Consider the following 23874-nt stretch of genomic DNA (forward strand, 5'->3'; position numbering starts at 1 on the left):
GCTGCAGTGACATCAGCCCTGAAGGAGTAGGATCCCATTTGGGCCCAGTTGTGGTCCCATGTATCTTAGGAAGTTTTGGAGAACACACACACAAAGTCTAAGCATTCAGACTCCTGCTGTCTTTTCTGATTGCTTCTCCAGAGACCCTGAAGATACATGGTAATTTGGAGCATAGGTGGGTGTCTTGTTCTGTAATGCCCTGTAAACCTCTTATACTACTTATCCAGGTGGCTGGTCATGTGTTTTAAATATATATGCATCTGTGGAAATCCAATAAAATTCATCTTAATTATTGTTCATCTAGAAAACATGGAGGGTAAAAGGAGGTTGGGGGGGGGGGGGCAGAGACAGTGCGTGCAGTTTAAAAGCAGGGCAGAAAAATCTGTGATTCTGTGAAAACTCTGTGTCCCAAGCAAATGCCAAATGTGCTCTATAGCAACAGAAATTCCCTTAAAGTGTCTACTTGGTGACTATTTCATGCAGTTTAACATGGCTGTCCCTTTTGCAACTAGGTTCATTTTCTTCAAGTCACCACAGAAATGGCAGTGAAACACTGCTGCTGCATCACTCATGTTACGAAGATGCAGGTATTCCCCTGAGGCCTCCTGGGGAGCCTGGGACCCACTGGCCCTGCAGATTGGAGGCACTCTGGGAGGAGGACCACCTTATCTCCCAAGCTAGCCCCAGCTGGAGCACAAAGCTTTAACAACTTAATCAGAGGGCTCTGGCGTGTCCAAAATGAGAGCCTGAAGCCCTCAGCATGCCTTTGCAGTGGCAGAGGAAGTGGTGCTTTGTGCTGGCAAGCTGTGAGACAGAGCAGCAATTCAACCCAATCCTCCCTCACCGATAGAAGCAACCATTTCCAGAGCCCTTTCTCGGATACCATTTTGTTCGCTTTTCCTACTTCTTCCAGGGGAGAAAAAAAAGGAGCAGAGAACACAGGAAAGAAGAGATGTGCCTGTTCTTGCTCTGCAACATAGTCCTTGTAAGACAAGTTCAAGAATTCCTGAAAGACTGGGGTTTTGGCATGGGAGAATTATTACTGGTTTCAGTAGTTTGCACCAGCAGAGATTGTTGCCCATTATGCTGTTTCTTGGCAAGGTCTTCACCCCCCTAATTCCAATGTTCTATAGAAAAACTGGGAATAATGAACTATGTTCTAGGTCAAGTTCCTCTCAAATTACACCAAAAAAGGTAAATAAAGGCTGCATGCCACCTTCAAATTACCCGAAATATTGTGATTTCATTAATGTGGAATGTGGTCAGAACCTGCATAATCTCAAAGCAAGGAACAAACTGACCTGTGACTCCCAGAAAATATAACACGTGGTTGCTCAGCATCTCTTCTTCAAAAATAAACTTTTCAGTTGGTAATTAACTTTTCAATTGTTATAACAATTAGAACAGCATGATATTGGTCTTTTAAAGCTCTACATTGTGTTATTTGCTTTGAACATACAGGAAGTAAAATACACAAAGTCTAGAAAGGGTAACACTTTACAGAAAACTTCCCCACAGATATTGTGTTCTCTTGAAAATGGGGTTGATGGAAGTTAAAACAAACAGAGGATTTGTCTGGCAGTTTTTGATGTGAATACAGTTATCACAATATACTTAAGTCAACATGGAGAGAGTCATATATCATTTATAGTATGTCCATGCTGTAGCATGTGCCCCATCAAAGTGTACATGAGAAAGAACAGGAAAATAGTGTATAAACTGGGATAATAGAAGGGCTCTTAAGAAGAAGCTACATTCATATGTCCAGTATAACAACATTGTTCTTTGATTCCTTCATATAAGCAGCTCTAGAGGTCTGTAAATGCACAATGCACAGGTACTGCTTCTAAGGTGATTTCTAAGTTTTCAAGTTCAGTGCTTTTTTCTCCCTGCACAATCACCTTTACCGACTTCTTACTGCCCTCCCTCATTTTTACGAGGAGGTTGTTCTCCAAGGCTGCGCTTTCTTGAGAAAGGCTTCCCATAGCACTTAGCTTCTCCTGGCAGCATTTCGGACAGCTTTTAAAGTATTCAAAAGTATCACCATGCTTTTCAGAGGGGAAATAAGAACATCCTTCCACAATTGGAAGAGCATTACATCTAGATTCACTTTTGACCTTAAATGTTCTCAAACCGGTGTTCAAAGTCAATCTGTATGTCTGCAGCATCTTGACACAAAAACAACTCCTGATGCATAACTGTCGAAGAACTGTGAAATCTTTGGCAATGGTACTTCGGAAATTGGGCTTCAGAAGAAGATAGATAACTGGATTGTAGAGTGTGGAGGATTTTGCAAAAACAGCTGGAATGGCAAAGGCTAATGGAGGAATCTTATCTATTGATCCAAATGCTGCCCACATGGCAATGATGGCATAAGGGCTCCAGGCAGCAAAAAACCCAATGCACACAGCAATACTCAGCTTGCAGAAGAAAAAAAAAAAAAAAAAGAGAGAGAGAGAGAGAGAGAGAGAGAACAGTGAATTAAAAAACTGCATGCATGAGAAAAACAGCTGTCAATATAGTATATGCATAAAAATACCACCTAATTGATCCCCCTTGTTAAAAGTCTCCCCAAATCTTCCATTATACCCCAGCTGCCCCCCTAATGCGTATTTGCCTAGCAACTTAACTCTGTGTGAGACTTGTAACTTTCAAAGTTTAAACATATCAGCTCTTACATTTATCTTTCTTTTCACTGAAGTGCCATGAAAATTCTTTTTACACCAAAAAAGGAAGCTAAACAAAAGAAAAAGACACTTTTCTGAGGAAGCTTTTATATGGATTGCAAAGTCATTTCCATCTACTTTCTAATTCATTAGTAATACTTGTCTTCCTGGCTAGGGAGTGTCTTCAACAATTTTATTTTTTGTGCTCATCTGGAGCCATATATAGACAACAGAAAATCAGAATGATCCTGAAGGTGAATTAAATTCATTAATTTAAATTAACTTCTACCCACCAATTACTTGTCTTAGTAAACTATATCAAGAAAGCTTTAATAGACTTTAAAAAAAAAATCATTGTGTTTTTTTTTTGGTATAAATTATCACAGAGATATGTAAAATGCAAGAATAAATATTCAATCAGTAATAAACATAAACTCTGAGTAATCTGAAGTAAACTGTAAACATCAGCTTGTACAGGAAAACTAATCTGCAGGGCATTCTTCTAAGCGTGGTTTATAAATGAAGTGCATGAATATTTTAAGGACAGAAACAAGAATATTCATGCTCCTGTAGAAGTTTCAAAAGTCCGTGTTTGCCAAGAGCATGTATTTACAAATAAAGAAGGCAGTAGAGAATCCATTCCCTTTAGAGTAATACTGGATCCAAGCGAAGAGAGGAAAAGACATACAGAAAGTACTTTTGCTTTCAGCTGCTAACTGTGCCACCTCCCTGAACTGACCTCTGCAAGTGGGAGTACAGAGCAGCTAACTAGCTTGGTTAACTGAAAATGCAACACTTTTCTCACTGAGGCTCTGGCTGTAGATTCAAGGTTGCAAAAATCATGTTTGTTGTTTGTTTTTGTTTGTTTGTTTTTTAATTTTTATTGTGAGAGATCACATTGTTGTACTCAAAGTGAGAATGACAGAGAGAGGTCCTGAGCGCTTGATATCAGAGGAAAACACATAAAACTCCTTTAAGGCATAGAGATCTACACAAAATACTATTATTTTCTCCCTGAGTTTAAGAGTTTCCCAAACTTTATTTTACAAGAAGAAATGCATGGTGATTGCCAAGAAATATATTACACGAGTTTTATGAGGAATGTCTGTCATGTATAACTGTTTGTACTATTAAGGTAAAATCTGTTTATGAATTTGTATATGTCTCTAGAAAGCCATCTGCTATAACAATAAAGGCACAGGAGAAATTTCCCATTTATGGGCAATATCCATTGGGTCACCTGAAGTCCAAAGCCACAGTGATTTGTCAGAATTAAGAAGCAAGGTATTTTGACAGAATGAGACTAGTTAAGAAAAGATGGAAAGAGGCAAAAACACATGATAAAGTGAACTTAATTTCTCTCTTCCCCTTCCACACCCTCCTACCCCCCTCCCCACCAAGTGCTTTTATTTACATCAGCTGAAGATCTGGCTCTACTTGTGGAAAAGCTAATGTCACAGGCATGGGTTTTGTAATCCTAAACTGTCCATGTCCATGGCATTCCAGGATGAAATGAAAAGCAATTTTTGTGGCAAGCAATGTGCCTTGGCCCTTTAGAATCACGTCAAGAAGAAATGGACGTTAGAATTGACTGGTTCATTTCCCAGATGGCTTATTTGTGGCAGCAATTAGTCTCTGGGATTGTGATAGGTTTTACTTTGTTCCTGTAAAAAGATATTTGGCACATACTTTCAAGGAGCTCTCAGCCTACTTCCTGAACTGCATCAGTACCATTTTTACAGCAAAAACAGGACATTCATCTTACGTAACCTCAGCTATCCAAAACATATTCTAGGTCTAATCTAGTCAAGGTTCTTTACAATGTCAAAGGAAAGATAGACATATCACCAGAAAGCAATTGATATCATCCAAAGATGTATGTCTGTAATAGATGTGACAGAGTGCTCTAAGGTCCTTGTCATTGACAATTTTGAAGCTGAACTTAACTAATTTTAAGTGAAGTGCAACTGAGCAAAAGGAACTTCCTTTGAGACACTTGAGCATATCAGCTGTATATACATGCATGTAAAAAGAGACTGTTATTATTATTTATACTGTCATGTCACATACTGAGAAGTCTAGATTTTAATAGAAAAGCACTTGGATGACACTTAATAATCTGCCTTTGGTAAGAAGTAGGAAGAGTGGGCTAACCAACGATGTCACCATGAGATGGCAAAGAATGTCAAGCTTTTCATAAACACAACAAAAGAGGAGAGTTTTGGTGAGGCAGATATGGAGCAACTTTGTGAGCATTCACAAGAAACTCACAAAAGTGACAAACTAAAGGACACCTTCGTGTTCTTGTGAGCAACCAAAACCAACAGCTGAAATACAGAAGAATGACCAAAGGGTGGAACATTGCATAAACATACTAAGCCCTCAGAGACGTCCTTCAGTACACATTCGTGGAGATACGGTATATTTGTATAGCTGTATCATAGCTACTTCTGAGAACTTTTGTAGGCAATATGCGTTGGTTAGTTTTCCTAAATGATCAGGAAAAATTATTGAATGCACGCTATTGCAATGAAACTAGAGAGGCAGCAGAACAAAGTGAGAGAGCCATAATGCATGATTTCAATTACTCATATAAAAACTAAATAATAACAGAAAAGCTTTGAAAGGAATATTTATTTATTTATTTATTTATTTATTTATTTATTTATTTTTTCCACAAATTTCACTATAAGGAAAAGAGTACTTGTGAGTATTTCTTTTTTATTTTTTTTTTCCCCTCCTGGTTCATATTTTAACTTTGCTTCCAAAATACTTTCTTAACTCATTGCACAACACAGTGGCCAAAAGTTACCTAAAAACTTTAATGTCAGAATGGAAACAAAGAGACATTGGTTCTGTAATTCAGGCCTCACTAACCAATTAGAATATGTTAGGAAGAAAACTTTACCGCTGCAGCAGTTTATTTCCAAAGGTGAGTTCATTTTAACCAGAAAAGGTTGTTCAGAATAAATGATCTGTACATTCATTCTTAAATTTCATTAACTCAAAAAGTTTACTTATCAACTCCTTATACCAAAGAGAACTGTTCAAACATGAATATGAGTGTCACACTATAAGAGAGGTCAACTACCCCATTTCATTACATCACTCTGTGATCGATCCAATTCTCTTTAAGCTATACCTGATGGACAGTTTTCAGTTCTGGTCTTGGATGTGAAGGTCTTACCCCCTGAAGCATCACTACACAATGAGGCCCAGGAGGACAACAAGCATGCTGGACTACAGAGAAGCCTTTTCATAATTTCACTCTAGGCTGTAGTCCAGATTTCCTCATTAAAGTGAGCAAGAGACATATTGGCTGATTTTAGCATCAACTTATAATACACAGCTGCCAAAATTGCAGTAGCAGCAAACTGAGCCTTTGTAGACTATGAGGAAATCCAGCCTGAATACATGTGACTGGCTGAGGAACAATGTGAAGATGTGACCTAGAAAAATATGTGCAGGCCTCAAATAAAGGTGTAAAAAAAATATGTGTTATGGAGGCTATTCCAGAAAATACTAATTCTTTACATTCTGTAGAAAGTGCCATCAGTGGTTTACATCCAAACACCTTAGTGTTGAGAAGATATTTTAATGAACTATAATGAACTTTCTGTAATGTCTTTATTTTATCAAGGAAATACAGAGAAAAACAATTTCAGACCTATGAGCTATCTTTTTATTGCTGCACATATCTGTGGACATTTTTAACACTTTTTTTTTTTTTTTAATCAAAGCATCTATCAAGAGTGTCCTATTGTTGCTCTGCGGCAGTATGAATAAAAGGTGATGCTTTCTTTTCACATCTTGCAAGTCAGAATTTTATTTTAATTATTTGTATTATCACTCAGAGATTTCATTGAGCAGGAAAATCATTAATGTCCTGTCCATCATACAGGCAGATAAGAAAAATACCTTCACAAGATACATCACATCACCTATACACCCAGGGCCTATTCGGACTAGGATGTTTGAACTAGAACTTACGTAGTTTGGCAAGTATAAATTATTTCATATAACATAATAATTTTTAAATATATAAGAGTACACCAATACAATAATTTTCCAGGGTAAGGCAAGAAGTGATTCACCTTTGCTCTGCCTCTTAGGTTAGACAGGATTCTATCATAGTTTGTGAACACTATGATCAGACATAGAGGAATTTTCAAAAATCTTTTTGAAGTGTGCCCTTGAGCATAGGCAAATCCCATAAACAAATACCTTCCAAATATATCTCCCCAAGAAGGAAATAAACACAGTTACAACTGAAAAAAATTCCTTTGTGTCTGTAAAACAACCACAAGGACATTTTTCAAATACCAAATGTAATGGTAGTTGACACTCCTGAGAAATTTACAGTCAAAAATCTCTCCTAGGGAACTGCAACTGAGTTGGAACTTGGGAGAACTTTGTGGTTTGTAAGAAGAGCTTAACAACAAAGAATACAAGCTACACAGCATACACTGCATGTAAACAGAAGAAGAAAACAGATGTGCCACACTTGCAGCATGCTATCATCTTTGCAGTTAGCTCTTCAACTGGTGTGTGCCAGTTCGGCAACACAGCTTGGAACAAACCAGACTGTTGGCACAAGCTAAGGACCTAATTAAGCTATTTCAAACTACATGTTTATTGTACTTATTGGGTGAAATCAGCTTGCTGACACTTTAAGTAAATGATTCTTCATGACTTCTTTGGAAGATAAAGCATTTTCCATATATTTGTGTCTATTTTATCAAGAAATTTCCTGATGTAAATTTATGACAGATAAAGGGAAAAAGCACAGCTAAGACCGTGTCAGGGTAATACAGAACCAGCTGCTGAGAGGGGGGACTTTCATGATCAGTAACAGCTTCTGCGTGCTCCAATTTTTGTTCCAAAAATACCTGTAAGCCTTCATCCAACCAGCATGAAATAGGATTAGGTTTGTCTAGGGTTTTTATTTCTGTATTTGGTCTTTTACAGACGCTGGAATGACTAGGGAAGTTTTTAATTTGCAGAGACGGATCTCCTTTTCTGGCATGGCAGTAGAGTCCCAATGATGTATTTACTCTCACTAAGATAAAGGTGATCGAGTCTTACTCTTCACCCTGTACAAAAGATGAAAAGCAATGCCTGAGATGTGAAAATAAAAGCAGTTTCTTATAGGGACCATACCAAAATGTGTGCCATACCTTTAAACACCAGAGAAAACAACAAGCAGGAGTGACTTGGTGGTGAGAACCTCTCTGAAGCAATCGCACTCAGCCAGTCACCAGGTCACAGGGAGGTAGCCTTTCCTTCCTTCGTGTCAGCCTGCCAGGAACAGATATTTGCTACTTGTTCCCACGTAATAAGGGGGAACTATGCAAATGTACAAATCTTTCACAGCTTCTCTCTTAGGATTACTGTAAATTTCTTTTATATGAAAGCACAAAGCTTGCAAGGGATAGTGGTTTAAAGTAAGCTGGAAAACAGATTTTATCAGATCATATATTTTGAAAACTAATTAAAAACTCGAACCATTTGATCACTATGTTTTTTATTGAAAATGTTATTGTAACAGAAATATCTCATTTGAATCCTTGCTGGCTAACATCTATTTCTGACTTCTGTATGTCTGAGTTCAGGAGCCATTCACCCCATGTTTTCAATAGAAAATAACAAAATGTACAAGCATATATATATGTACACTAAAATATTGTAATCGTAAAAGTAAAATTCTCAGGAGTACCTAAGGAGTACAACGTAACCATCTGGTCCTCAGTGCTGCAAGTCTGAATCATTGCAAGTCTTTCCCAGAAAGCTTCCAAAGATTGGGTCCAGTCTGTTCTGGCCAATAGAAGCAGATACGAAGCACAGGTACTTTAAAAGTGCCATCAGTGAATGTCACCCTGAGCCTCATGCATACTTGTATCCCAAAGAAGAGTCTCAACAAGTCAAACTGCTTGTGCCATATAAGATGAAATCTAGAAATCTTGTGAATCAAGGGAGTTTTCAAAATTTTCATTTCAGCCCAAACTGTAGTCCCCTATCCTAGATTTAAACAGAAGCCAGAAGTCTCAATGAGCAATTTCTGTCCCTAATAAAGCAAATAGATTTGCCAAAAGTCAATCAAATCTTTCATTGTCATTCTTTTAGTAACAGACTGCACCAAAAGGAGCATTGGAGACTTGAGGACAGGATGTGGTACTATCATGGAAGGGGTGGCCACAACTATGCAGACTTAAAACTTTCTCTTGCACAGTGCTACTAAGCTAGGAGCAATGGAGCAGGCTGTAAAGAAAACTAACTCCCAAAGACTCTTCCCAGCACTTAAGCTGTCTTAGAAAAGGATCTCCACCTAAAAGCTAATACACAATAGTGGGAGATGCTGGACACTAAGTTGAGTTTTTATAGTCTCATTGGCTATAAGAATAAATCGTTAAATACAATAAGATCGGGGATCGTTGTCTAGATCAGACACGGACTAGTCACATCCACACTGCATGGTGCCCAGACTTGGTACTCAACAACAAACTCTTGTGGTGTCTTGGTGAAGGTAAGACATCATTACTGAGTGCTTGGGGTACATTTTTTCAGTACAGTGTTTCTATTGCAGGAAACAAAGTATTTGTTGTGTTTTTTTTCCTCCCTGCGAATCATATTTGGTACACTATCATTTGTCTTCTCTGTAGAACCTTTTGCTTACTTTGGCAGCCAAATGCCTTCATGTTTGAAAAACAGAAAATATTTGCAGCAAGTCCTTAGTTTTTCTCAATTTATTTATGTGGCATGATTATTGCAGCAAAGACCTATAGGATTCCTAGTTCTCAGTGGTTGCAAAAAAGGAACAATGGACTCTAGGAAGATAATCAAATAAGGCTATGGCAAAGCCAATAAAATGATACCTTCTTCTTTCCTTTCACTTTTAAAGTATTTGCTATGGGTAAAATTATTCTGCTGAGAATAAAAAGTTTTTCCTATAAATTGCTTCTGACAGGGTAAGTACAACTATTTTCAGAGTCTGTGAGACTTTGTCTAAATGCATAAGCAGCAAATTAATTCCTCTGATTCAAATATTTTTTTTTATGCTTCAAGGGAGACTATTACAACCTCTATTTTGTTTTTCTGCAAAATAATAAGCCACTGAGCTAGTGCACTGCTAAAATAAAAGAAGCAGCAAAAGAAATTAGAATTTCACAGGCTAAGCTTTGAAACTTCATGTTATGCATTTTACTTCTCCCTTCAGCCACCAAAGCACAAAAGAGTAAAAAACAGTAAACAGTAAAATGCTGTTAGAGTATCATGATTTAGAAAAAAACACCTGATTTATATTGGAGTTTTCTCCAAAACAAGTCAACAGACCTCTTTCCAATGATTACCCTTCTCACAAGACCTGGGAACAGACCTTTACCAGCATGTTTTTTAAGCGATCTGGCATTATTATGTTCACTTATTCTTTTGTACTTAGTGATTTACAGATCTGCTCAGCTTAATGGTGCTGAGTTGTGCAAGACTCACGAAGGTAAATCTTCAACTCTCTTGCTAAAATATGGCAAAAAATGTTATTAATTTTATCTAATTCCTACTGCTGAAAATTTTTTGGTAGTTTTTTTTTTTTTTCTTTTTTTTCCCCGAGTCCCATGATTAGCACACAGCTTACAAAAAGTACACATAAATATATACACCCTCTCCTGTACTCAGGCACTAACACATATTGCCTGGAGTTCTAAGTAGAAATAATATGATAATGTGGCATAAACATTTTATTATAAAAGTGTACAGTACTGCATCATCAGTGAAATCTATAGTCTTTGCCTCATGGACTAACTTGTTCATCATGTACGGGGATCATTATATGTATCCTGATGAATGAAATACAACAATAAACACAGTCTTTACTTGCCCTGCCCTAGGACAACCTAAAGCACAAGCTTGAGGAAGATCTGTCTCCCTCAGAGGGGAATTCCGGTTCTAGATTTAGGGCCAGATCCCTTCATGGCTATTTACCTCTACAGAGCTTATCCAAACATGGATTCTGCTCTTCATTGTATCCTCAGCACAACTCTTTCTATGGTTCATGAGTTGCAAAAGCAAAGTTTAGTTCACAGTCAGAATCCACAGGTATGCATGCATCACACACTAGACAAAATCCCAGTGGTCATCAATGACCCTTGTAAGCCAGTCTGTCCCTACAGTGCCCAGCATCCCCTCCTGTGCACTCAAGTGCCAGGGGGAGTTCCAATATCTCACTGGATCTCACCGGTGTATCTCAGGCCAGAGACCTGTGTGAACTGTTATAAACGTATAAAAAAAAAATATAAACGTATCATTAGAATTCCCATTGCTTGATATTTTTACATCTTTTATTTTGATACTGTAGTTTCAGTCTCCTTTTTGAAGGTCGCTTTTCATCAAAATATGGAAAGTGGTACTGAGAGGTCACAATTTCATACCTTTAGTGTCCCCCTAAAATACCAGGGAGCTGTGCACCCCAGAGCAAGGCCTAATAAACACTGTGCCATATAGAAGCTGCTGCTACTACAAAGTTTCTGAGAAGCACAGTCACTACAGTAATGTATGAGCAGTACTAGGATGCTACCCCCCCTGAGCCAACTAGCTTGGTTGGCATGCAACAAGATGGAGGAAATGCCTCTCAACCCTTGAGCTATCCCTTCATCACCTCAGATCTGCCAGCTCATTCACCAGCCTCTGCCAAGATGCTGCCTGCTCCCCACAGTGGCTCATAGAGATGAAGACAGACTCCTACAAATCACCTGTCCCCTCTGGTGACAGAATTTATGTTAGGGTCAGGTAGCATGGACCTTGAACTCAGCCTCTGGGCCCTTGAAGACTGCAAGTGGCGCACACACAGTCTCACAGACTAGGCTATGGCTAGGCTCCTCTTTTTCTTCAAAAGCCTGCAAGACCAGAAGCCTACAGTAGAAAATTGGAGACTGTCTCTCCGTGAAAACTTTGCTGAGCATTCAGAAAATGTAAGTAGATTATACCAGAGCCTAGAAACAAAAAGTATGCAAAAAAAAAAAAAAAAAAACCCAGAAGCTAGCGGGCTAAACACCAGGCAAAACAGGAGAGGTTCCTGAATTTGAGTCTTGTAGCTAACTGTGACTGCCCTGATGGCCTTGGTTTGGTATTTTAACCTTGCTTAGTTCTCATCAGTAAGGTAAATATTGGCCATAATTTCCTATCTGGCAGAGTTTCACTATACATAGGAATCATAAATCTAGCCAACTAAACACTCTGCAGTTTATTGACCTGTAAAACCAACACATATTGCAATTGTATCTTGCAAAATATTCCAAAGTAATTATAGCAAAGTCTGAAAAGTAACTGACAAGAAAAGTCCATACTATTATTTGTACACCAAGAGGAAAAGATTTAAAATATTATTCATCAAGCTGTAACGGAAGTCTGATGAACTAGGGATGACTACAGGCTATCTCACACCCTTGATCTGTCCTCTTTTACTCCAGTAAAACTTCTGCACACTTAAAAAATATATATATACATTTTTTTTTTCCAAGATACCTGGCAGCTTTGTAGGACCTGCACATCTGTAGAGCACAGGGTTTTTACTGGTCACTATAAATGAAGTAGTCCAAAGAGAGCACATAAAAATTAAGCCAACTTTTCCTGAGAGGTCTAAAGCATTACAGAGGAGTTTTTTTTGATTTGAGCCATGCTCACAGAGGAATGTAAAATACTTATTTTTTCACTTTGCACTATTAATTATAAATTTTTATGATACACAGAAGTAAAAGCCAATCATAAATGTGATTGTCTATATTACAGTAACAGAATCTCAAATTTTGGCAGTAAGGTACATTCAACATGTATTTTATAGGTAAACCAGATTCTCCCACACTTGCCAAAAAGCTGATTGCCTCCAGCTCAAACCAATATATGCTATACAGCCTATAATATAACAAAAGCAACTGTAAGTTTAAAACAAAGGCTGTTTGTGCCTTCATGCAGATTATTTCCCTTCACACAAGCAAAGCCAATATTTTGAAATAACACAATGACTGCTAATCCCCAAATGGCTTTGAACTGCCTACAGAAAATTGCAATATTGCTGTGCTGTACAACTAAAGCATCAATTTAAGGTGGACAATATCAAGAGAGGCAATGAACTCTGTAACTCTTCTATATATTCAGGAGTAGATTTATGCACTACAATGAAGTATTCAGGTTTGGGATCTTGCATTCTAAACTGTAGGGTTTCTTTGAAGAGTAACATTTTTCCAATTTTATTTCTATATTATTTCCCATTAAGTCTATAGATCTTTGCACCTGTAATTAGCCAAAACTTTCAAGATTGCTTGTAGCCACGGCTATACAATAATTTCAGTTTCAGAGGTGTGCAACAACCTCCATTAATTTTGGGGGTAACATTTTTATTAATTTAACAACAACAACAAAATGATTTTAAAAAAGCACTGTGCCCATGCATTGTAGAAGAACAATTTAAGCCCAGGTAACATCCATGATGTTAGATTTGTCTTGTTTGTATGCAAATCATTGTATTTTATGCTGAGAATAAAATCAGATACCCTATTTCTGCAACAAGCAATTTTAGAAAAGAGATGTGAATTATTCAGCTTTCTCCTATTCAGCCAAATGATACTTCAGTGTTTCAAATCATGTACTTCAGAGCTATCACAAATTACAATCACAAAGAAATACAAGTTAAGGACCATAAGATTTGTTCAAGGTTGTACACAAAGTCTGAATCAGAACAAAAAAATGAACACAATTTCCCAGGACAAAGACTTACCCTCCTATGAGTTTAACTTTAGTGTACTGCAGAGCATTCAGCGATGACATTTGGACAAATATTTGATGAAATGTTAAGTTACATGCATGGTATTTTTGCTCCTTCAATCTCTAGGAGGAGCTAGGGTATGTTTCTGAAATTGCTAAATCCCAAGGAAATCGTGGAGAAGAGGCAGTTTTCTACATCTCTGCTTATATTCATAATATTTATCTGTCTTATCTACGTGTCCAGAGCATGTTTTTTCCAGAAGGTGGCAAACCTATACAGTTGTGAACAAATTAGATGAGAATAGCATTCTCAGTGTGCATTATAATTGATTTTTATGGAACTCTATAATAATAAAAGCAATTTCAGTAGTTAGCCAACCTTGTAAACTCAGAAGCACAAAAACACAAATAGCACTGTACAGATCCCATTATGTTTTCTAAAAATCTTGCTTTTGTCATTCTAAAGTAGCACAGAAAAAAAAAAAAAAAAAGCCCTACAGACAGATCTTTTAGTAATGAAAGTAGATTAGTAATAATGAATGTTATTTGTATTTTATTGTTATTTCTTTTTAAAATATTCAATTACTACTAAAAACAACAAATACACTGAAATGGACCTAAAATTAATGCTATGACCTAGTTATGTTAATATGGTTTAGGAAAGTGATAGCTGCTTAGTGTACAGAGTAATACAGATTAAAACAAACTGCAGGAATCTGCAATATAAGAGGAACCTGTGGCAATTACTTGGAGCCTCAAGGCATAGGAAGCTGCCAAGCAAAACTTTTGGAATCATATTTCCTTGCTTAGATGGACTCTAAGTGTCTAAGTCCTGTTTTAAATTCCCAGGTCATTTTCTGGATCTAGGTTTTCAAGACGGAGACAATGCCAAAGCCCTTCTGTTCAAGCTGGATCAGATTGCAGAGGTCAGATGTGACTAGGACTCCTAAATTACAGTGCCCTGATTTCAGAGCAGGATGGATAAGGCCAGAGGAAAAGTGGGCTGTAAGTCATCTCTAATTTAATAGGAGCTACAAGGTAAGCTGTACCAAATTTCCTGCTCAAATGCAGCAGGAAGAACTACAGTTCAACAAATAATCGTTCCAAGTAGACCACAACATTAACATGGTTGGCGTGGCTACAGAGGTCAAATAGGACAAGGTGTGAAGGTCCTTAATTAAAATTTAATTAAAAAATTAAAGGAAAATATACTGTAGTTAAATGAAAGATGTAAGAATATTAATGTCTACTGAATATCCAGAAGTGGGGCAAAGATATACTTAAGAGCTTTAACTGGGAAAAGTTCTATCAGGCTTATTGTAAATAAGGAATAGTTAAGACATAGGCATACTCTTTCATCCTTAAACTGCTTGGATTGAATAAGATATTTAGGTTGTAGAGAGTAGGTAGGAGGATAGTATTTCCCACAGAGATGAAAACCATGATACTCAAGATGTCTAGTGTAGCTATTCTGTATTTGGTAATCTGAAGAGCGATGTTGGAGAGAGACCAAGCTTGTTAATATGGAATAGAAAAAGTCAACCATTTATACAAAAGCAGATTTGTAAGATATTCAATTGTATTTGCAGATGAGAGTATCCATACTCCTGAAGAGAGAAATGAAAAGGATCAATGACTCAAAGCAGAAAGTTGAAGTTGATGAGGAAGGTACTTGATGAGGAAGAACAGCATACTAAAAAATAAATAAATAAATTAGAGAAATGAGGGAAGGATTCACTGAAATAAAGAAAAGAAAAAGATTTTCTCAGTGAAGATAATTGAGAGTCAAGAAGTTATATCCATGTCTTTCAAGAGGTATATTATCTAAAGATTGAAGCACTCCTAACTAATGTCTGCTGCCAAGTTTGTCTTATATTTTGGTATATTAAAAAAAAAAAAAAGTTGATCTTTTCATGGAAAGGAGGGGAATGTAATTTAGCAGCAAGAAACAATTTTCACAACAAATTCTCTGACCACGGGTCTAGTTTTACTGTACAAGCCAGTAAAACACAAATCTGAAAAGGTTTTTGTTCAAAAAGTATTTACAAAGATGCAGTTATCTGTGTTTTCTGTCCTGTGTTAAGTTATGCATAAGCAAATTTGATTTCCAAGACATTTTTTAAAACCTTTAATGTTATAAACTTTAGCCTGGATCTCCTCAAATGTCTGAAGCTGGTCAATCAGAATTCAGTCACTCAAAACCAGAATGGCTTTCATAAGCAGTGATTCCTGAGCACGAGGCTCAAATTCACTTCTACACAGGGCTCCAACTTTGAACCTTCCTTTTGATCAAAGATTACCAGGCTTTTACTGAATGGTACTATGAAATTCACAGTTTGCCATCAAAGGCACCTCAATGAGTTCTTTCTGACATTCATTTTTACAGTATAAATATATATTTTTCTGTGTGAAATGGCTTTTGGAAAGTATACTATTCAAGGCTGTTTTTAAAGGCTTCAGAAAATAAGCTCAAGGGAGATGCTAAATAGTAGAAGCTAAGAGAAGGATGATGATGGAAGACCTCATGTACATGAAGAAATGAAAACATTTTTAGAATACCAAAAAGATAACCTGAACACCAAGAGACAACATCAGAGACTCACTGTTAAGAAATATTTCCGAAACTTTTCAATGGCATCTGAAAAGACATCTTTTGTACTATAAAATACTTATGTTCTCACTTTGTGTTTCAAAGTTTTACTCCATTTTCCATAATGTCATTTAAAAGTCCAAATTTTCTATATGAATATTCCAAATTATTTAGAAAATAATTAAGAAAATGTTTTAAATCTCTATTTTCATGAGTAATGAAACTCTGTGAGCTTAATTATCACCCTCCAGAAACAGCACAGCTATTACTTGCATGTTTAGCAATTCATTGCCATAGAATAAATTTGCACAAGATTATACTATTTTCTGAAATAAAAATACAATAGGGACTGGCTTCTTTTCCTTCTTTATTCCCTTCTCAGAATTTTTTTGGTTCTTGAAAGGTGCTGCCCAATTTTGGCAAAAACAGCTTGTCAAAGCCTTGCCAAATGCCAAATACTTGCCAAATACCAAATACTTGCCAAAATAGCTTGCCAAATACCTTGGCAGTAATGGTTTGCACATTGTTCATCCTGGTGGGGCCAGAGACATGCTGCTCCACTGCTCTCCTGGATCCTTTCACAGTTATCAGAATGAGTGAGTAGGAAGTGATGATTACTCCACAAGGGAGAATAAAACAGAAAACAAAGAGAACGACAGTGTAAGACATGGACATGACATGTACGTTGGTGGAACGCCAGTCAATGCAGCAAGCTGTGCCATATGGTTCCTCTCCGTATTCTCCCCAGTGAGCAAGGGGTGAACAGGCAAAAATTGCTGCATAGATCCAAGCACAGGCTATCAAGATTCGTCCATGTTCTCTCTTGAACCTGTTGCCTGGAAGACAAAATAATCAGGGAAGATCATCACACAGCAATGTTGTGAGCTCCAGTTAACAATTGGAACAATTCAAAGGTTTATTAATAGACTTCTTGTCTTGCAAACTGGAAGTTTGGGTTTTTTTCTCTGTTTTGCTTGAGAATAACTCTTTATAACCTTCCAGAGATTTGCTTCTCAAAATACTGTCTGCAAAGTAACTTAGCTACACCCAGACAATTGATATGCTGAATTCACCAGCCATTACATTGATAGATGTTTCATTCCTCTTGCTATCAAACAAGATATTGGGATATTGGGTTGGGTTTTGGTTTTCATTTGGTTTGGTTTGGTTTGTTTTAAACACAAATTGTAAGCATTTTGATGATTGTAATGTCTTTTTGCTCTGAGCAAATTAACACTCAGTACAGCGGAGCCTTGCTCTACAAGTAGAGCTCACATAGAATACATGTTGAGCACTGAAAAATTCATAATCACAAGGCAACGAAACCAAGCCTATGACATATGTTCTGGTATTTTGTTGGGCACAACTTTCAAAGTAGTTCTAGTCTAAAGAACACCTAAAAGGGGGGACTATTTACAAGTACATATCAGTATTTTTTTTTTTTTTAATAGGGAAGCAGGAAAAAGGAGCAACAACACAATCCATCCAAACAGTAGTTCAGGGGAAAAAAGAAAAAAAAAAGAAAAAAAAAAAAGAAAAACCTCGGTGGAAACATATCTATCTCCTGACTTAGGGATAAGATTATTAGTAATGCCTAATCCTGGGGAAAAAAAAAAATTGCTTTTCCTATAAGAAATATTAAAGATTTGTGTGAATGCCCCAAAGCAGATTTTTTTTTCTCAGGTCATGCCTTCAAATTTCCATAAACTCCATTAAAAAATAGGGATACCTCATAAGACCATTAGGAAATATCACTGAAATATAACTAAAATCTTAGCTTTTGAGTGGAAATGTAAGGGATGTGTTTCCAGACCAATGCTGTACTAGAAACCTTCATCTGCAGTGGTGTTTATTTTTGTCCCAAGTTGTTCAGATGTTAAATCAGTGTTTATAGTATGCCTAAAAATGATTTGCGTTTCTCAGATGCTCAAAACCATTAACCAGCTAACACTTCTGTCTGTTAAATAACCCAACAGTCTGCCAAAACAGTCTGATTTTTTAGTTGATTGTGAGGTGTTATTTAAAGACAAAGTTGTTATTTGAAATATTTCCTCTTACGAATAGGGTTAACAGAAAGAGGAATAGCACCAGTTGTTTATTTCAACATAAGTCTGTATGAATAAATCTTTATCTAATGTAGCAATAAACTCTGAAATCATTAGTTTATTCAGGTTAGCCTTGTTTTCAGCTCAGAACTCTTATTCCCTTTCTCCAAATTGCCACCCTGAGTTAAAAGAGCTTAAAAGTAATAATTTCCATATATAGTTATGGTATATGGGGAATAAGCCCTATAGTTAGTTATCAATGATCACACACACATACACACACACACAAAAAAATAAAATAAAATAAAAAAAGAATTGTTCAACTCGATGCAAAAGATCTCTTCTATAGAAACATGCTAGGATATGCAACCCAGAAATGGTAGTCTATGTTCACATGAAAAAAAAAAAAAAAAAAAAAAAGGTCTAAGACAGAAACAGTAGCTTACCATAAGCTGGAAAACAAATTTTGAGGCAGCACACAGTGCTCAGTAGAGTCAGTGTGGAGAGACTGCAGATCCCAAACAGCACCCCACAAAATGCATAGAACAAGCAAATATGTTTCCCATACAGCCACCTGGAAAATAACCAAGAAAGTTAATACTTTGATATCTCTCTTTCTTAAAAGTAATACTATATGGTAGAAATATATATACATGTAGCCTTAAAAAAAAATAATAATGATAAAACTTTATGATCAAATTACTTGTTGCAAAATGATCAACTACAGAAGAGATACTCAGTGGAAAAGACAGCCAGTAAAGTAGTCATGTCCTTCTTTTATTGTTATGATTCATGTTTGAGCCTCTTTATTTTTATAAAACAAAACAATATATCTTAATGATAAATATTCTAAAAAGAAAAATCAAAATGTTTCTTTACTGTGAGGATGACAGAGCACAGGAACAGGTTGCCCAGAGATGATGTGGACTCTCCTTCTCTGGAGATATTCAAAACCCACCTGGATGCCATCCTGTGCAACGTGGTCTAGGTGATCCTGCTCAGCAGGGGGGTTGGACTAGATGATCTTCAGAGGTCCCTTCCAACCCTGCCCATTCTGTGTGATTCTGTGATTCTGTGATTCTGTGATTCTGTGATTCTTATCGCTAGTAGACCAAGGTCATAAATTAATACTCTTTATTATTATCTCCACTAACATTAGGTATTTTTTAAAAGCCAGGTTTCATCAAAATCAACAGATTCTCTTGTGAATGTTCTCCAGAGGAATAGAAATTTGAACTGAATCAATATATCTCCTCACTTTCTATTAAGACACATGCATGATTTGCAGTAGCAGTTGTCAAAAGTCCCATTCTAGATTTTGAAGACAGTATTCATTAGTCAGCATACCAAACCTTTAAACCAAACTTTAAAGAAGATTAAAAAAAAACAAACAAAAAAAAAAAAAAAGTTTCTCAATTATTGTAGTTTGAGTTCATATGAGTAAAGTGGACAGAAGTGGTAAAGGAATGAAAGTGTTCTAAATTCAGAGTGTTGGCTTAAAAATTAATCCAGAATATTCAATTTCTATTTGCCATTGCTACCACTACTTTTGGGGATCATCAGTAAATTCAGGAATTCAGGGTTTTCTTTTTATGCTACTAAATTTCACTGCCTAACTTAAAAAAAAATAAAAATGATTAAAAAAATAATAATCACCATCACTTAAATAAGTCTGCCCCTGAAGAATAAATGCAGTAGGTAGTGGAACAAACAGTAGATGTTTGGAAAAAAATCTCAGCCCTGCAGAAATGAAGATGATAGGAACCTCAAATAGAAATGAATGCTAATTAATACCAGCAGTCTATTAAGTTGCTGTTACATAGCATACTCCTCTCAGTCCTTCTAATTTTTTTCCACTGTTATGACAAGAAAAGTGGCAGAGTAATTCAGTCTTCCTCACTGACACAGACCTCCAGAGCCTGCAGAGGATGTTAAATATCATGTGCATAGTGAACAAACCTGTGTGAAAGGCTGGAGGTTACAGCCAGAGGGTACAATGTCAGAGTCATACCAACGTCACTGATGGAAAGGTTAATAATGAAGTATTCTGCTGGTTTCAACAAATTCTTTTTCTTGTAGGAGACATATAGCAGAATACTGTTCCCACACAAGGAGCATATTCCTGCACAGAAACACACAATATGAAGAAACATTTATTTTTAGCCATCTTTTTTTTTTTTTTTTCTTGCCCTGGAATAATGTGTTGCCATCGTGGTAACATCAGAAAAACTTGTCTGTTTTTTATATATGTGATTTTTTCTTCTTTATATTTCTTTTTATTAGTAGTAGTATTATTATTATCCTTATTTTTTTCTTTTTTTTTTCCATCAAATATCTACAGAGATCTAATTAATGATATCAAAACGACCACAGACCTTTAAATGAAGTTTATACATTAAATGAAATGACCTATCTCTTTATTAACACCATGTGAAGGCAAGCCTTTGAAAAGAGCCCAAGTGTTTTCATAGACCTCACAGTCTGTTTCTGCATAACTTCAAAAAAAAGCATCACTTTGCTTATCGGATATATGTAAATATAGATATAGAAATTGAGGTTAACAATTTACATGGAGAGCTATACTGCAAACCATCATTGGTTCTGGATTATACCCATAAAAGAGCTTAATTTAACCATACTCTCATAGGAAATTTCCCAAATATTCTACAGATTATGATATTTTCTTTTAGAGGGAATGGCAGATTCACAAATAACATTAAGCAGCGACGCTGAATTCCTTTCCATCACTGATCTCCTTAAGCCCATTTAAGATACTTATAATTTAAAATCTTCTGGAGAGACAAAAGCCAATCATTCCCATTGAATTTTACTTCTGGAATAATTTTTGCACAGAAATTTATACTAACATTTTTGTTGCTGTAAGGTGTCAGCAGTGAATGGAATACTCTATCGGGATCAAACCATTTTTTATGGTCCTGTGAACATACTCTATCTGGATCTGCCTAGTCAGGGTTCTCCATGAACTCTGGTACAACTGACACCATAGATGCTGGACACAAAGAAAACTCGGTGATCTGACCATGGTTGATTCTCAAGGGACACAGAAAGGGAAAATTCTGTTGCATAATTATGTTGTACAATTAGCTGAGCAGAGATGGGAGAGGAGATGCAAGGAGCAGACACAGATGAAATTTTCAGTATTTTACCAGCCGTGTTGTCAGTACAAAGTTCTGCATTTTATCTGTTGTTGATAACATAGAAAACACCAAAAGCAGAAATAAAACTACATCAGAAATTTTCAAGTCCATCTGGTGGGAGAAAAAATGCGGATTTCTGCAATAACCTTATTGTTAGCTGAACAATCTCTGCAAATTCAGGAGTACAAATACTCCAGGGACTTCTCTCTCTAAATTGATCTGCATTGTCCAGCCGGGATATTAATCTCGTCTCAAACTCAGCTGTCCATATAAAACTACACTCTAAAAGAGTGCTCACATTCACCAACATTTTTTAATCAATGTGTTGAAAAAACATCTTGAAAAACTTATTAATATTTGAAGCTGTTAGGATGCCAATATTCTTTAACAATCAATAAGAATTAGAGACATGGGTTCACTTTTAGTTGGCACTATATTTATCTTGCATTAATCCCATACTTCAGTGCCAATACTGGTTGCCTTAGAGAAGTAAAATTCCAGGGAGGATTCTTTTTCCTGTTAGGATATTCCACCATCTTCTGAAGCACCATACGTCAACCTTGCTTAGCCAGGGTGGCCATTGCTCTCCTGGTGCCAGTGTTGCCTTTCCTTTCCTATAACTCATGGTTATACTGATCGATACCATTAGGATTGGATCTGAATTTTTCTCCTCAGTCAGACCAAGACTAGGGAGGAGAAATTTGCCTCCTCTTTAACAGCACAGCTCATTTTCCAGAAATCTCACTTTCTAATGCATTGACTGTGGATGTCGGCCATAATGATCTTTCTGGCACCTTTCCCAGACACTTTATGACTACAGTTTTTGGTTTTATACTTCAGGTATTATGAGGAGTCAGGATATGCTATTCTGTGATTTGCAATGATATGTGGAAAAAGACAATCTCTTGTTTAGACTTAATGATGATTATATGGATGCCAAGAACTGCCAGGGCCTTGAAATCCAGCATTCCTGTCCAGCTTTATCTTCCTGACAATGATGAAAATTTTTGTTCCTAACAAAATACACAGGCTACAACTTTTTAATGATGTTACCCTATACCTTTTTTCTCCTTTTATGAAAACACAGAAGTTCATCTCTGTCAGAAACAAACTTGACCTTTAAGGTTGCTTCATTCTCCTTACCACATCAAACACTGACAAATATCTATAAGCACATATGTCACAATATCATACTTACCAAATACTATATAACATATTCCAACAACAATATCAGCTGCTTCTGTTATTTTGGACTGGAATGTTGAATTAGCAAAAAATGGGCCCATCTGGAAAAAAAAAAAAAAAAAAAAAAGTATTAAAAGCAGGTACCTGCAAGCTCTCTACAGGGCTATAAGATGTTCTGAGGTGAAAAGACGGAGAGAATTTTGTTTTATTTTATTAATTAGGAGTTAATTTATCTGAATGTAGGGTGTGAAGAAGACAGAGCCAGTCTCTTTTCAGTGGTGCTCAGTGAACATGCCAGAGGCAATGGGCACAAAATGATACACAGGAGATTCCTTCTGAACATCAGGAAGCCTCCAGAGGTCCCTTCCAACCTCAACCACTCTGTAATTCTGTGGAAAGAGCCTCAGAGTAACAAATAAGTGGAAATATGAATGTAAATGCATAAGAAATATCTACATATGCACTTATTTCTAAAATTCATATCACTTAACTTCTTACTTTATGTAGAGGTGAACAAAATAAATTCTTTCTGCCTTCCACAAACATTCCACTTTTATATCCTACCTCCGTCCTCCACCTTTCTGAATTTGTCTCACCATGTTTTCTCTAGTTCTGAAACTGGCAAAGTTTATGAGAGAAAATGGGGCTGAAGGTAAATCAACAGTACTTCCTTTAATGTATAGATCCTGCCAATCTCTGGATCCCTGAGCTGCAAGAGACTGAACTCTCATATTTCACAAAGTGAGTCTTTAAATGTAAATGAGTCTATTTTTCAGGTATCCTCTGTGTCAACTCTGAACATAACTACATGTATAAGGTCTTCAGCAAAGAGACATGGTGTGACAAGTCAAGTCAATGGGATATTGCTCAGCTTTCCCTAGCAAATGCTTTTGTGAAGACAGTTACAGTAATGAAAAAGAGCTTCTGTCAACTGTCTCTGTGTTGGTCTGAGATACATACTCGCGGAACTCAGAAAAAATGCCAGAATTACCATTTATTGTCATCTGCCATTCCTTTATTCAAGGAGTCTTCTAATAAAGAAGTCTAGCAGATGTGAATCTTTTGTTGGTTTGCTTTTTCTTCTCTCACAGATGCCATTGCTGTATTATCTTACAAGTATTAGAGATTATCTGGAGCTGTTCTTGGCAAATTGAAGTTATTACAAAAATATGACAATGAAAGTTCAACAAAAATCCTCTAAATATATTCAAAAGCCTTTGTCTCTGATAATGATACATTTCCACTGCTGATCACACCTCACTTTCTCTGTGCTTCCATTCAGTTTTTTTGTTGCAAAGAGAAAGATCCCGTTTCCGTGTGATCACTGCAACCTGCTACACTCTTTCAACCCACACCCAGCCCAACAGCTCCCAATGAAGTAGGCAGCACAGCTTTAGGCCTTTGGCTTGAGGGCATGAAAAAAGGCAAAGAAAAAGCACCTGGAGAAATGAAGTCACCTTAGCAAACAATACAGCTTTTAG

The 23874-nt window shown here is 36.6% G+C and overlaps 1 protein-coding gene across 1 annotated transcript; it reads right to left on the reverse strand.

The window, feature by feature from the left end:
• Nucleotides 1–452: 452 nt before the first annotated feature.
• Nucleotides 453–22566, reverse strand: LOC106037574 (opsin-5-like). Its single transcript, XM_013183518.3, has 5 exons — nucleotides 22407–22566; nucleotides 20010–20172; nucleotides 18497–18624; nucleotides 16507–16841; nucleotides 453–2420 (listed from the first exon to the last, which is right to left on the reverse strand). The coding sequence occupies exons 1-5, from the start codon at nucleotides 22492–22494 to the stop codon at nucleotides 1809–1811; spliced, it is 1326 nt and encodes a 441-aa protein (XP_013038972.3). The 5' UTR covers nucleotides 22495–22566; the 3' UTR covers nucleotides 453–1808.
• Nucleotides 22567–23874: the final 1308 nt, after the last annotated feature.

The sequence above is a fragment of the Anser cygnoides genome, chromosome 2, assembly GCF_040182565.1.
Source record: "Anser cygnoides isolate HZ-2024a breed goose chromosome 2, Taihu_goose_T2T_genome, whole genome shotgun sequence".
Classification (NCBI taxonomy): domain Eukaryota; kingdom Metazoa; phylum Chordata; class Aves; order Anseriformes; family Anatidae; genus Anser; species Anser cygnoides.